Below are 12,836 nucleotides of genomic sequence, written 5' to 3' on the forward strand. Positions count from 1 at the left end.
AATGAATGAAGTTTGTTGAACTCAGTATAAACACAACACGCAAACCTCAACCCTTCTGTGACGCTTCATATTTCACCGCACATTAGAGCATTAGAGTCCGATTTCAGATTTGCATGATCAGCATTTTTCACACTTCCGAAAACACGTTCTTTTGCCTAAAATAAAAGAAGATCAAACTGATGAGATCATCAGCTGAGTGTCTAATCATGTGACTGGTCCCAACTGAATATTTTTTACTGGAGAAACCCTGAGTTATTATCAGAACTTCCTCCGCCAAACACTGATGCATCAGTTTAGAACTTTATTATTGGTGAAGTAAACGGAAGCCGGCGTTTCTGATGATTTATTTCATACGGACTAATATGGAACTTTCTACAAACGGAGGCTTCTACTTCTTCTACAATTTAATTTTGATCCGTCTATAATTCATGCAGAATGTATTATTAGATGCTGCATATGAAATATATGTATTTGTTTACTCAGCTTTCCAGCTAAGGCCAACTGTCCATCATGAGTTTGTCATCGCCAACATGTGACAGAGGTCATACTGTTTTTTAAAATCCATTGAAACTGTGAAAAAAAAGCGCCAAGTGACGCTTTAACTTTGAAATGAAACGCACAAAACTAAAACAGCTAGTTATGTCTGTTCCATATCTGAAGGTCATGTAGCTTGAGGAGCATAATGTGACTCAAAGTTGTGGACTCTGAAGAGAGCTGAAGGAGGGTGACTGCAGTCTTCAGCTGGGAGCCCCTCATAGAGGTTTCTCTCTAGCGCCCTCCAACTTCCTTATAACTGGAGAAAACATGCTATTATTTTGGCTTTGATATGAACATGTAAGTCAATATTATGTTTCCCCCTTTTCCCCTCATCTATTTATTGATAATAGGTGACTAACTACATAAAACTGTTCCTCTTCCCTCTGGCAGGAGGCTACGGTCCACCCAGACCAGAACCTCCCGTCACAGCAACAGCTTCTTCCCCTCGGCCACCAGACTGCTGAATTTGTGATCGGCCTTTGTTATTATATATATATATATATATATATATATATATATATATATATATATATATATATATTTTTTTTTTTTTTTTTATTATTTTATTTTAATTTATTTTTCCTCACTTTCCTTTCATCTTAATAATTTGAGGCTGAGTGAAACATCCCAGTGGAAGACTACAATTTACTCAGCAACTCAATCTAAAATTCTAAAAAATACGGGACGCCTCTGCAGCTTGGGCTAACTGAGTGAAACAATCCTCCACAAGCTTCTGATGGATGTTCCAGCGAAGGCCCCTGCCGCTGACCTCCACAGGCCCAATGACATTTGACCATAGCACCTCGGGATATGGACCCCAGGATGATGTCCGATGGAAGGAATCATTATGGTATCTAGTAGTGCCGATGGGTAGATGAGGTATCGTGAAACAGAATTGCAGGGTTGGTGAAACAATTTTCAGAGGCCACTAGATGGCGCTCTTGCTTTAGAAATGAAGAGAGGTTTCATTGAACTAGCTGTTCAAGTCCAAACATTTCACAGCAGACAGTGACACCTGGTGGCCTCTGAAAACCAGGACACCGTTTCATGAAGCCTCGCAGACCCATCACTAGTATCTGGGTTCTCCTCGGGTCCGCTCACTCCCAAAAAAGTGCATGGGCTCCTCCAAGCTTCCAGGTCTAACACCGCCCATCTGGACTTTTGAGTGGGTCTTTCTGCTGCGTGTGAATCAGCAGGGCAGTGCAGACGTGTCCCTGAGAAACAAACACTAGGGGAGAGGCGCACTGACTAATGTAACAACTCGCAGATGTGAGCAAGTTCCAGAAAGACAGAGACGTTCACATGTTCTCTGAAGCTGAGCGTTGTTCGGTTGCGAGCGTTGTCCAGAGCAAAGGTGCGTGTGAACCACCACAATAACAAACTGAGGGTGAGAGTTAGTGAAGATAAATCTCGCTCAAATATAGCTTGGATGGATCCACAAATGAGTCACACGAGAAGTTCTGAAATGTAAAACTTCCCCCGGTTATTCATCTCAGAGTTTCACTGACATCAACGGAGTCAAGCTGCAGGTATCTTGATGTAAATGAAGACTGACTGTTGTCCAGAATGACTCACTGTCACGGCAATCTAGCATGTGAGGCTGATCGTGGGTAAGAAGTCAGAATATTCTGGGAACAAATGTAACTTTTGACGTGGTCTGTGGTGTGTGCTTGCCGCTGACTTTCAATGCCTTTACGAAAGAAAAAAAAATGGTTTGTTGTTCACTGCAGAGGTGGAAAATAACATTTGACTACCGCTGCTTTTTTTAGTTTTCCTTTCATTTCAGTTTTACTTGATAATATTTTCCACTGGTATATTAACTAAATCAATAATAAGTAATGAGAAATGCATCCATTAAACGGTCGCGGTGCACAATGAATAACTGTGACCAAAAAATTAAACTCTTGACTGCAACATGGATATTCCACAAAATATTGTATTTTTAGTTCAATATTTTATGGCGACACATACAGGTGAGAACATGACATCAAGTTACACTTCAGTTGATTGACTATGAACAAAATCAAAAACAACCCTGAAGGGAACATGGTATGTTTTAGTTGAAGCATTTTTTTCAGATATTTTAATTCAAAATATGAATCTCACTTTAACATGATTTGCTTCCACGCGTCAAATGAAAAATAACAGAGGTGTCTACCAGCAAAACAGGGTTGTCATCGCATGTGCTGACAGTAAACATTTATTAAAGCTCATCATATTTGAGTGTGTGCAATTTTAGAACATTACAGATACAACATTTAGCTTAAAAATGAATTTGAAAAAAAACAATAATTTGTCATGGTTTTTATTTTTATCGCTTTTCTCAGTGCGTGTTTTAAATGACAGCTATCGTAAAATAGGCGAATTGACATTTTTTGTTGTTGCTGAGTAAATTAGTAATTATTTTGTTTTATTTTATTTTATTAACAACACTTGATTTGGAAGCGCTTTCCTACTTGGTGGAACCCCCACTGACCATGGCAATAAATTCTATTCTGATTCTGATTCTAAATTGTAGTCTTCTACACGGATGTTTCACTCTACCTCCAATTATTAGGATGCAAGGAAAGTATGTATATATTTCTTCAATCTTGAGACTTGTCATTTACGTCCGGCCACTTCATGTAAAACAACAGCAAGCTGAATCGCTATTCTGCTAATATGCTAATGAATATAAAAAAAATGAAAGACTCTACAGTTCATGCTTCAGGTGGAGCAGTTCAGTCACCTATTATTGATGAATAAATGAGGGGAAAAAAATACATATTTACTAAATTGCAAAGCGAAATAACGTGTACTATCAATTTAAAACAAAGTTGTAGTATATATTATATGTTTTATAATGAACTAAATTGTTAGAAAACAAACAAACATACAGTCCTCCCTTTTCATGCCTAAACAAATCTCAGTCGCCCAAACTGCCATTGAACTGCTAAACTTTCCTTCATATGCGGTGATGCGTTCTGCCAACAGAACAAAGGTAAAAAGACATGATCTGAAATGGAAACTCGAGATTCAAAAAGATGGTGGTTTAAGCAGGAAATGTAGTTACTGTATTCACTGTATCTGTATGAGGTTCAATTCAATTGTGTTGTGTAGTCTGTTAAACGTAAACAAGCCACCAAATAACTCCACTCACGACGCGCTACAAACAAAGCTTGTTTCTTTATTTCATGATGAGGAATGTCGGTGTGGTACAATAAACTCGGCATTAAGAAATGTTGCATGGTTCTAATCCTCAGTTCAGCCCCAAACTGAGTTGAAATGTTTGCGAAGCAAGTTGTTTTTTTTAATGAACCGTCATAATAGTCAAACTGGAATGTCACCTAGCGCCTGCAGGAGGGAAAGCACACGTAATGGCACCACACATTAATTTAAGCTTCAACACAACCTCAGACCAGCGAGATATCAAACAAGAATAAAGTTGAAATGGTTTGGTTCCGATGAGTCAAGAAATGCTAAAACCAAAAAAAAAAAAAAAAAACAATGCACAGTTCTCTATCACTTTCCAGAGTCACCAAAGAATCACATCAACCAGGCAGATCAGAAAGTCACACTGGAGAAAAGGTTTGGTCACCAAAGGAATAGGAGCATTCAGTCTAGCTATAAGGCAAAAAGAAGGCAAAGAGTCACACTGGTGTCGCTTGTCTTTGAGGTCTCATCCTCTTGGAAAAGAAATCATTGCTACCATGATTGACGCCCGGTGGAGGAGTACATACACTGTGGTGGGGGATACCAGTAATGCACACAACTCAAGACTGACTCAACTCGACTGCATCACATTTATAGGTGAAGTACGGTGGTGAGTTAGGGTCACAGCAGAGTCGCTCTCCAGCAGCTCCAGTCAGTCTATTCCAGGGTTTATGGTACTGCCAATACGAGTCACAGTTTTTATATATATATACATATATTTGTTTCATGAAAACGGCAAAAAAATATGTACTATTATTTTTTTTCCATAATACTACCTGAGGGACTTTAGTTATACTCCAGCACCTTATATGTTTGAGCGGGTGAAACGTAACTCACAGTGACCCTAATACATCATCATCGTGAATAGAACCAGGAAATGAGGAGGAATTTTCACAAAACCAAAACAACATCCTGCTTTGATCATTTTCCAAACTAAAAATAGACTTTTGATGAAACCGTCCACAGCGAAGAGGCTTGTTGCCGTTGTTTCTCCTCAGCGGCACAGTCGTGAGGAGGTTCGTAGCTGCGTCTGTTTCCTGCAGAGAGCCGCTCGGACCCGGAGCAGAGCTGGCCTAGATGAGCTCCACGTAGTTGGCTGGGAACATTCCAAAATGGCCGTCTGGACCGTAGCCTCGCCACCAGCCCTCGTCGATCATCTCGATCCCTGTGATTATCTCGTCGGGGTCGAAGGAGATCTCTGTGTCGTCCGCTGGAGGAGGACGATGGGAAGACGAAGATTGAGATCAAGGTGCAACACAGATTCTGTTTAGCCTGAGCAGTGGGCAAAATCTGTCAGGCCACAGTCAGGTGAGTGACGGAGGGACAGCAATAAAGTGTGTTATTACCATTGTTAAAAATACAGACATAATGGAGAAAAAAAAATGTAAGAAAAAAAAAAAACCAATCAAAAATAAAAGAATAAATACACTCAGCTTTTTGTGACCTTTTGTATTACAAAACTAATAAAAACATTATTTAAAAAAATATATAAAAGAATAAAAAGTAATATAGCCTTCTTTTCCTCTTTACAAAGAGTATTTTGTATTTTATATTTGATATTTATATTTTAGCATGTTACGTCATGAAGAAAATTTCCCTCAGGATTAATAAAGTTTTTCTGATTCTGATTTTGCTAAAAAAAAAAAAAAAAAAAAAACACTCAAAATAAAATGCATTTTTGTGTCATTAAATGAATGGGCAAAATTTTAAATAGGGTATATATTTTAACATTTAAAATTCACAAAAAAAAAAAATAATGACTTAAAATTATAAAAAGAGGAAAAAATGCACATTATGAAAAAAAGTCACAAATAAAGTTAATAACTTAAAACTCAAAATAAATAAAGTGAAAAATTGTATTGGACAACAATAAAATAAAATGTGGGGAACACCAACGTGATAAACTGTGAAAGTTTGTTCTTGTTCCTGAGGTCTATGATCTGCCCGAGTCAAACTGCCAATCTGATTCAGACCACTGACCCGCAGAGAACCAGTGGTTCCCATCGACATAATAAACAGTGACTTTTTCTCTTATAGCTAGTCAACACTCACCAGCCTGGTAGTCGTACAACGCCCTGGCACAGATGCCTCTCTCCGACGTCTCTTCACTGGGGACCTCATAAAGATTATTATCCTCCACCTGCAAGACAGTTATAAGCATCAAATGCCAACAGTTGGGTCTGTAGCCCATTTTAAATACCTGAGGCTCGGGCTCATCATAGACCACCTCCTGGACATCAGCGTGGTCAGCTGCAAAACGAAACGTGCGTGAGAAAGAACAACCAGCAGGAGGCAGCAACGGATCCCGCAGTGACAAACAAGTGACAGAGAGGCCAACGAATGAAAGCAGGGTGGGTGTATGGGAGTTTTTAAGACGACCCTCACCTTTCCTTGTCTCCTCTGGAGCCACTTCCTGCTCATCATACTCACACCTGGACTGTCCATCATCCACATCTGGCTCTTATCACCCAAAACACAAGCACAAACATGCATGTACACACTGGAACACATTCAGGAGCCTGGGCAGGTTGCAACCCGAAACCAAGGCCAAGACAAGTGCATTCCTCCTGAGAATCACTTCAGGTGATGAGGAAACTCGATGAGGTGGAAATGTTGGAAGAATTTGGGGACAGTAAGGAATGAGGAGTGGAAGAACGGCACAAAGGTTGAAACGGAAGTTGGTGGTTCATCAAGTGTGAAATGATCCCCGTGTTTTGCGTGTGTGAGTGTGTGTGAGAGTGTGTGTAAGCTCACACCTGAGGCACGCACAGGAGAGGCGGAGCGCGCTGGCTCAGGAGAGACTTGGCGCTGAGGTGAGCTGGCTGGTTCTGACTCATACACTGGCTTAGACAGAAAAGGGCTTTGCAGGCGCCCTGAACAGAGACACATGGAATCCCCGACAAGATGGACAAGAGAAGACAAAGAAGAGAAGTGATGGAGACAAGGCATGATCATGAAAACCACCCAGCCACGGGGCGGCCATTTTAAAATAGTGAAACGAGATGGACCACAGACACGGAAAGGCTCCACCTACCGCCACCAGGTGTATCAGTAACACAGCATTTGATTGGAGGGAAACGGGACAACAAGTCTGGAAGATACCTGGCTGAGGGCTGGAAGGAGCTGCTGCTGGAACATCGGAGTCACTGGGAGTGATGCCCCTCTCCCTCTGCTTGAACATCTCTCTGGGGTTCACGGTTCTCTGGGAGATGAGGGAAGCTGCCTCCTGAGACATGAAGATATGCAAAAATGAAGACCAGTGAAAACACAGGAGGACGATGAAGACCTACACATGTGTGTGACCGGTCAGAGAGAAGGGAAAAGACTGTAAAGATAGTCTGGTACACTGAAACCCCCAACAGCAGAGCGAGAGAGAAGCAGAAAGTCCAGGCCGAAGGAGGCTGTTTTAGAAACGGGGGGACTCACGTTGGCCTTTTCCACAGATTCACCCCGCCTGACTGCCTTCGTCCGAACTGCGTCTCTGTCCTCCTGCTCCTCCTGATGATGTCAACAACTGCTGCTGTTAGCTTCCCACAAGGACTTGAACCCAGTGTGCACTACTGAATATGCTGGATGTGGCAACAAACTTCTGTATGTTCAACAAGTCCGACAATGTCTGAAGACCTATGTGGGTCACCATGGTGTGAAGTAAACTCCGGGTCACCAAAGACTTTATCAAGCAAGAAACGGTGCTGTATTGAATGGCTCATTTGATTATGTAGTCAGATGTGTCGCCATGGCAACACACCACCAGATCGGTTTCTGTGGTGAGCTCACATAGTCGGTTCTCTCAGCAGCTCTATGCATTTTAAACTAACTCTATACTCAAGAGACACGCTAGTTATCTCTTCTACTTGCTGTGTATATGAACAGTGACCTTTCCACAGCGCCGATAAAACTCACCCGCTGATGTTTCTCCTCTTTTCTCAGCGCCTCCTGCTGCTGCTGGTACCTCCTAAACAAACACACATGCAGAATCACAACAAGACCCACTGTGTCTACAGACCCTATCACTCAAGTGACACCGACTTCTGCTCATCGATTTCCTTGGCTCTCTCTTTGTCCCTTTTATCCCTCAGTGCTGCTTCTTTGGCTTCTCTGTCTTTCCTTTCCTTCTCCAGATGCTGCCGCTCCTCGTCAGCCTTGCGTCGCTCCTCCACACGACGCCGCTCCTCTTCTTTCTACGGTGACATGAAGAGAGACGGAGGGCGAACTGTATCAGGAATACTAGCTTCAGCAGTCTGATCCATGTCATCTTTACTGTATAACAGCTTTCAATCGCTGTGGCCAGCAGCCAACTTTACCTCTGCCTGTGCCCAGAATGTGTCCTTGTTGGTCTTCCTGATTTCAGACATTGCATTTGTCTTCTGGTAAACTGACCCCTACAAGAAGGAAATTGAATGTATTTAAATCTCAAGTTACATTTCGTCAACACATGAACACATAGCAAACCGCTGCATCCACTCCACATCAATTGTGCAACTTATTTGTGAGGGGAAAGGAGGTGCATATATATATATATATATATATATATATATATATATATATATATATATATATGCGCACACACACACAAAATATTATTATTTATTATTATCTTGCATCAGTTTGACAATAGCAAGAATTTCATAAGTACATTCAGAGTAGTGGAAACCCTGGTCATTGTGTAGTGAAAAACATCCCTGAACAAAAGCAAACAGATGCTTTTGTTTGCTTTTGTTCAGGGATTCCTCCATGTTTGTTGTTGTTGTTATCATCCTAGCTGCCACGTGTCTTGTGATCAGTGGACCAGGAACTCCTGCACTTACAATGGTTCCCTGTTGTCTGGAGGGCAAACTGTTAAATTAAATTAATTAAAATATTTTTTGTTGTAATTAATTAATCATAATTAACTCATTCAAATCCCAGCCCTAATATATATATATATATATATATATATATATATATATATATATATTAGGGCTGGGATTTGAATGAGTTAATTATGGGCTGGGATTTCACTACATACTTTTTGATGATACATTTAAAGAAAAAGAACAACTAATAATTAAGGGAAATCATTTTCCAAATCCAGGTGCACAAACATTATAGAGTGTGATGTCATAATAAAAAAGAAAATACAAAGACAAAATAAAATAAATTTTAAAAAGGAAATGAGATTGACTTTGGTCAAGTTAAAAAAAAATTATCTCACTTCCACATTGATGTTTATGTTAACTATGCAAATGCGATTATTGACCTACAACTAATAAATACAGTGGCACATGTGGAATAATAGCTGAACAACATATAATAATAATGATAATAACAACAATAACAATAATAATAATAATAGTAGTAGTAGTAAAAACACAACCGTTGACTTCGACTTTAAATACATGTTTATTCTTGCACTGTGGGTCTGTGGATACTCACCACTGGACCCTGAGGGCCACTATCCTGGAAGCGACTGGAAGATTCTTTGTGGAAACTGTAGTTGGCTCCTGAAGCTTTGGCCACCTTCTGCATGATCACCTCAGGCTCCACGTCCTCCTCTGCTCGGGCGTTTACCGTAACATGAGCCCCCTGTCGCAACAGGACAGGGTGTATGAGTTGTTTATCAAAACGCTTGTTTGTACTGGGGCGCTAACTGAAAGCTCGGTGATGTCAGAAATCGAAAACAAACTAACCTTTAGAAAATTGGCCATGGAGCTCACATGATTGGCACAAATTCCTTTTCTCGCATCCTTGACACCTTCCCCCGTCTGTCAGACAAAAGAACTGCTGTTCACTTCAACAATCACGTCACAAGTGACCAGAACAAGAGTTGGGAACTCACCCAGTTAATAAGGACATATTTCGGCAGACCAGAATTTGGATCCTGCACTCGGCAGAAAGCGTACATCACTTTTCCACTATTCAACTCCTCAACCAGCTCCTCCAGTCCTCCATCTGAAACATAAATATGGTGGAGTCTCAAATGGCTGCTGTGGTTAGTTGTGTAACCAGGAACATATTTTCCCGCTTCACAAATGACGGGTCGAGAGCAGAGCCAAGCAATTCTTTTGTGCTCATGTTGTGGATCTGCTGACCGCAGCATTCCTATCAACTTATAATGTGGTGCAGAGATGACTTTGTAACATATACAAAGATGCTTACCGCCCTTCTCTGCCAAGCGGATGTCGTTGCTGTTTCCCTCATAGGTGAACAAAGCCCTGTGGAGGGAAGAGTGGACATTTACATGGAAACACATTGAAGAGATCACTACTTTTTCACTGTCCCTGTCCACAAACACACATACAGAATCACAACAAGACCCACTGTGCCTACTGACCCTATCACTCAAGTGATTCTGACTCATCTTCGATTTCCTTGGCTCTTTCTTTGTCCCTTTTATTCCTCAGTGCTGCTTCTTTGGCTTCTCTGTGTTCCCTTTCCTTCTCTAGATGTCCTTCTTTGCATGCTATTTTATGAACGACATGTACTTCCCTGTCAGCAGAACCCACGTTAATGAAGGGTTTCATGAAGGGTTCAAGACGCAAAATGAAACTTTCTTCTGACTGTAAGATTCTTGTGGCACTTAAGTAGACACCTGTCTGGAGTGTTGCTCTGAAAGCAGACGTGTCCAAACTCTGGCTCTGGGGCACGTTGAGCAAAAGTCTGTCGTCATAAAATCTATCATTAGTGGTCTGTCCTCGAATACGTTCCGGGAACTTTGGCGTCAAGACACGCCATAACACGTTTACAAGTGACAAACTTGCATGAAGCTAAAACTAAAGCAACATGATGCCTAATTTCACAACATTGAGCAAGAAGCTGGGAGTCAAAAAAATAAAGGTGACTATGGAAACTAATGACTAAGTCCTAAGCGATGAGTCAACAAGTCATGACATGTTCAGGTTGACAAAAAAAGCCAATATATCTGACTTTAGTTTTCTAAATAGTGATTTCAAAAAGAAGAAATAAGGTATGTAAATCGTAATGAACAGTTGTGTACCATTATCCCAGTTCAGTGTTCGAGTCTCCACTGTGAAATATTCCCATACTTTGCACATTTGGGACCGAAACGAACCTCAGATCATCCCAATTTTGCCATTTCAACCCTTATACTTCTTTTAAATGTACACAAATTGCTCTGTTTTTCATCAGATAATTATTTTCCATTTCACCTACATGGATTGGTTACTGAAGCAAAAAAGTGTTATGCACAAACATGACTTAGTAACTATATACACTTAGAATAGTTGTAGTCACATCTGTACAAAACACCATTAAGGTCCACCTGCAATATTATACACTGAACAAATGGCACTTTGATATAAAAACATGATCTGTAAACTCCATTGAACCGCAGAATATGACCTTTAACTGCCTCCAATCTATTACTGAAACCATGTAGTTCACAGTTCCATCATAACATAATCACTGGTTCCGGTTCTCAGCTCACGTAACAAGCCACCCACATCTTTCATGACTTCCCACTTTAGTCAAACAGATTGCCTTTATAAGGATCTACTCTATGAAGTTATTTCATTCTCTGAAATATGACTTCAAATTCTGTAAATTAGACTAAAATTTAACTGTCACCATCAAGTTTCCTACAATATAGTGGTAAAACCATATCAATAAGATCCTTAATTCAAATCCTTCTTCTGTATGTGATTGGCTAAAAACCTAAAAATAGGTGGCTGAGCATCTCTAGGGGCCCTTGGTGGTGAGTCGGTAAATGTGTCCCAGTACTGTAATTAACTGTGGATCCACAGGGATTGGTTCAATGTGAGATATGAAAGACAGTCAAAGCTGTGGCACGATTACACACTGTTACAGTTGCAATATATCACAGAATGGAAAAGCACTTTGCTGCTGCAAAGCCATCTACTTCAAGTCATATATTCACTGACTAGAGAGCCGCTTCAAAAGTACATGTTCTCTTTCCTAGCTCAGACAAGAGGATTCTTAAATCACCAAAAAAAAAAAACATTTTTAGAGGCGGTCAAGGGACCAAATAAGTGATTCCTTCCCATACAGCACTTGTACATTTACTCAAAAGGTTCTTGCCTGAAGAAGATGGTTTCATCCAGGGCAAGTTCACAAAGTGCCTTCAACCAAAGATGAGGTGTGGGGACAACTTACAAACTTATAAAATTCAGTGAGCCTTCCTTCGTGGCTCAGCCCTTAATCCGCATTCATTTTGAGAAGGGAAACAACACACACACTTGTGTTCTTGTTTGAGGATTTACCTCACACTACACCGTCCTTTTTAAGGGCTCACTAAGACTTGTTGCCTATTGAGATAAGAGAGCACTGACCCACATTCAGCAGCACCGCACAACAATTGCAACCTATTGAAAGTTGAATGTCAGTGAAGACAACTGTAGAACAGTATGAATAAAGCAATAACAGAACAACAATAACGTCTCACACATTCCAAGACCGATAGTTTCTCTCTGGCAAGAGATCCACAAGGAGACAACATAAGACGCAAAGGAACTTATGCTGCGGGTTGTTTATGAATACTCACAGCTCTTGTCAGGAAGTTGCGTTTAACCGCAATATAGGGCAAAGCATTTTATAACATTTTTTATCTCTCAAATGCCAGAATTCGATGTTTATTCAGCGTGGTATCTTATTTATTATGTAATGTGACTTGTGAGGTTGAAAATTGTCCAAATATCGGGCGTTTTTTGAGGCCGACACTGATAAAAACCGGCTCCTATATCTCACTCGACTTTGACAATCGGTAATAAGGGCCTTATTATGAATTGATGGGACACATCTACCGTTGCTGGTCACTGACGCTGAGTAACTTGACAAGCCCGTTGCTAACCACTTCTCCTGCTAATATCAAAGCGCAACAGTCCATGCACTCTTCTTAAATAGATGAATGACTGACCAGTTTGTGTCGGATTTTTCGTCCACCACCTCTTTGTACGCTGCAGTTATTGCAGGGCCGTTTTTGCTGAGGTTAACTGCCATGGTTGAGTTGAGTTCAGCTAGCCTGCTAGCTCTGCGGGATGCGCCCTTCCTACTGGAGGAGTGGCGACGATGCTGACTTTCAGCTGGGCAGGAAGCGAAGGGAGCGTCGGGTTGTGCACAAGTACAGCCAGCGGGGGCGGCGAGCGTTTCAT

The 12,836-nt window shown here is 40.9% G+C and overlaps 1 protein-coding gene across 10 annotated transcripts; it reads right to left on the reverse strand.

Moving 5' to 3' along the window:
- Window positions 1-3,683: 3,683 nt before the first annotated feature.
- dbnlb (drebrin-like b) lies at window positions 3,684-12,744 on the reverse strand. 10 transcript variants are annotated; one of them, XM_053871634.1, is made up of 15 exons: window positions 12,602-12,744; window positions 9,868-9,923; window positions 9,548-9,660; window positions 9,399-9,473; window positions 9,145-9,294; window positions 8,034-8,111; window positions 7,759-7,910; window positions 7,633-7,684; window positions 7,156-7,227; window positions 6,832-6,955; window positions 6,486-6,602; window positions 6,115-6,189; window positions 5,930-5,979; window positions 5,782-5,869; window positions 3,684-4,939 (listed from the first exon to the last, which is right to left on the reverse strand). In XM_053871634.1, the coding sequence occupies exons 1-15, from the start codon at window positions 12,682-12,684 to the stop codon at window positions 4,803-4,805; spliced, it is 1,422 nt and encodes a 473-aa protein (XP_053727609.1). In that variant the 5' UTR covers window positions 12,685-12,744; the 3' UTR covers window positions 3,684-4,802. The 10 variants fall into 10 exon arrangements, with proteins under 10 accessions (XP_053727609.1, XP_053727612.1, XP_053727611.1 ...); XM_053871637.1 differs by lacking the exon at window positions 6,486-6,602; XM_053871636.1 differs by lacking the exon at window positions 6,115-6,189.
- Window positions 12,745-12,836: the final 92 nt, after the last annotated feature.

This window comes from Synchiropus splendidus, chromosome 7 (genome assembly GCF_027744825.2).
Source record: "Synchiropus splendidus isolate RoL2022-P1 chromosome 7, RoL_Sspl_1.0, whole genome shotgun sequence".
NCBI classification, from domain to species: domain Eukaryota; kingdom Metazoa; phylum Chordata; class Actinopteri; order Syngnathiformes; family Callionymidae; genus Synchiropus; species Synchiropus splendidus.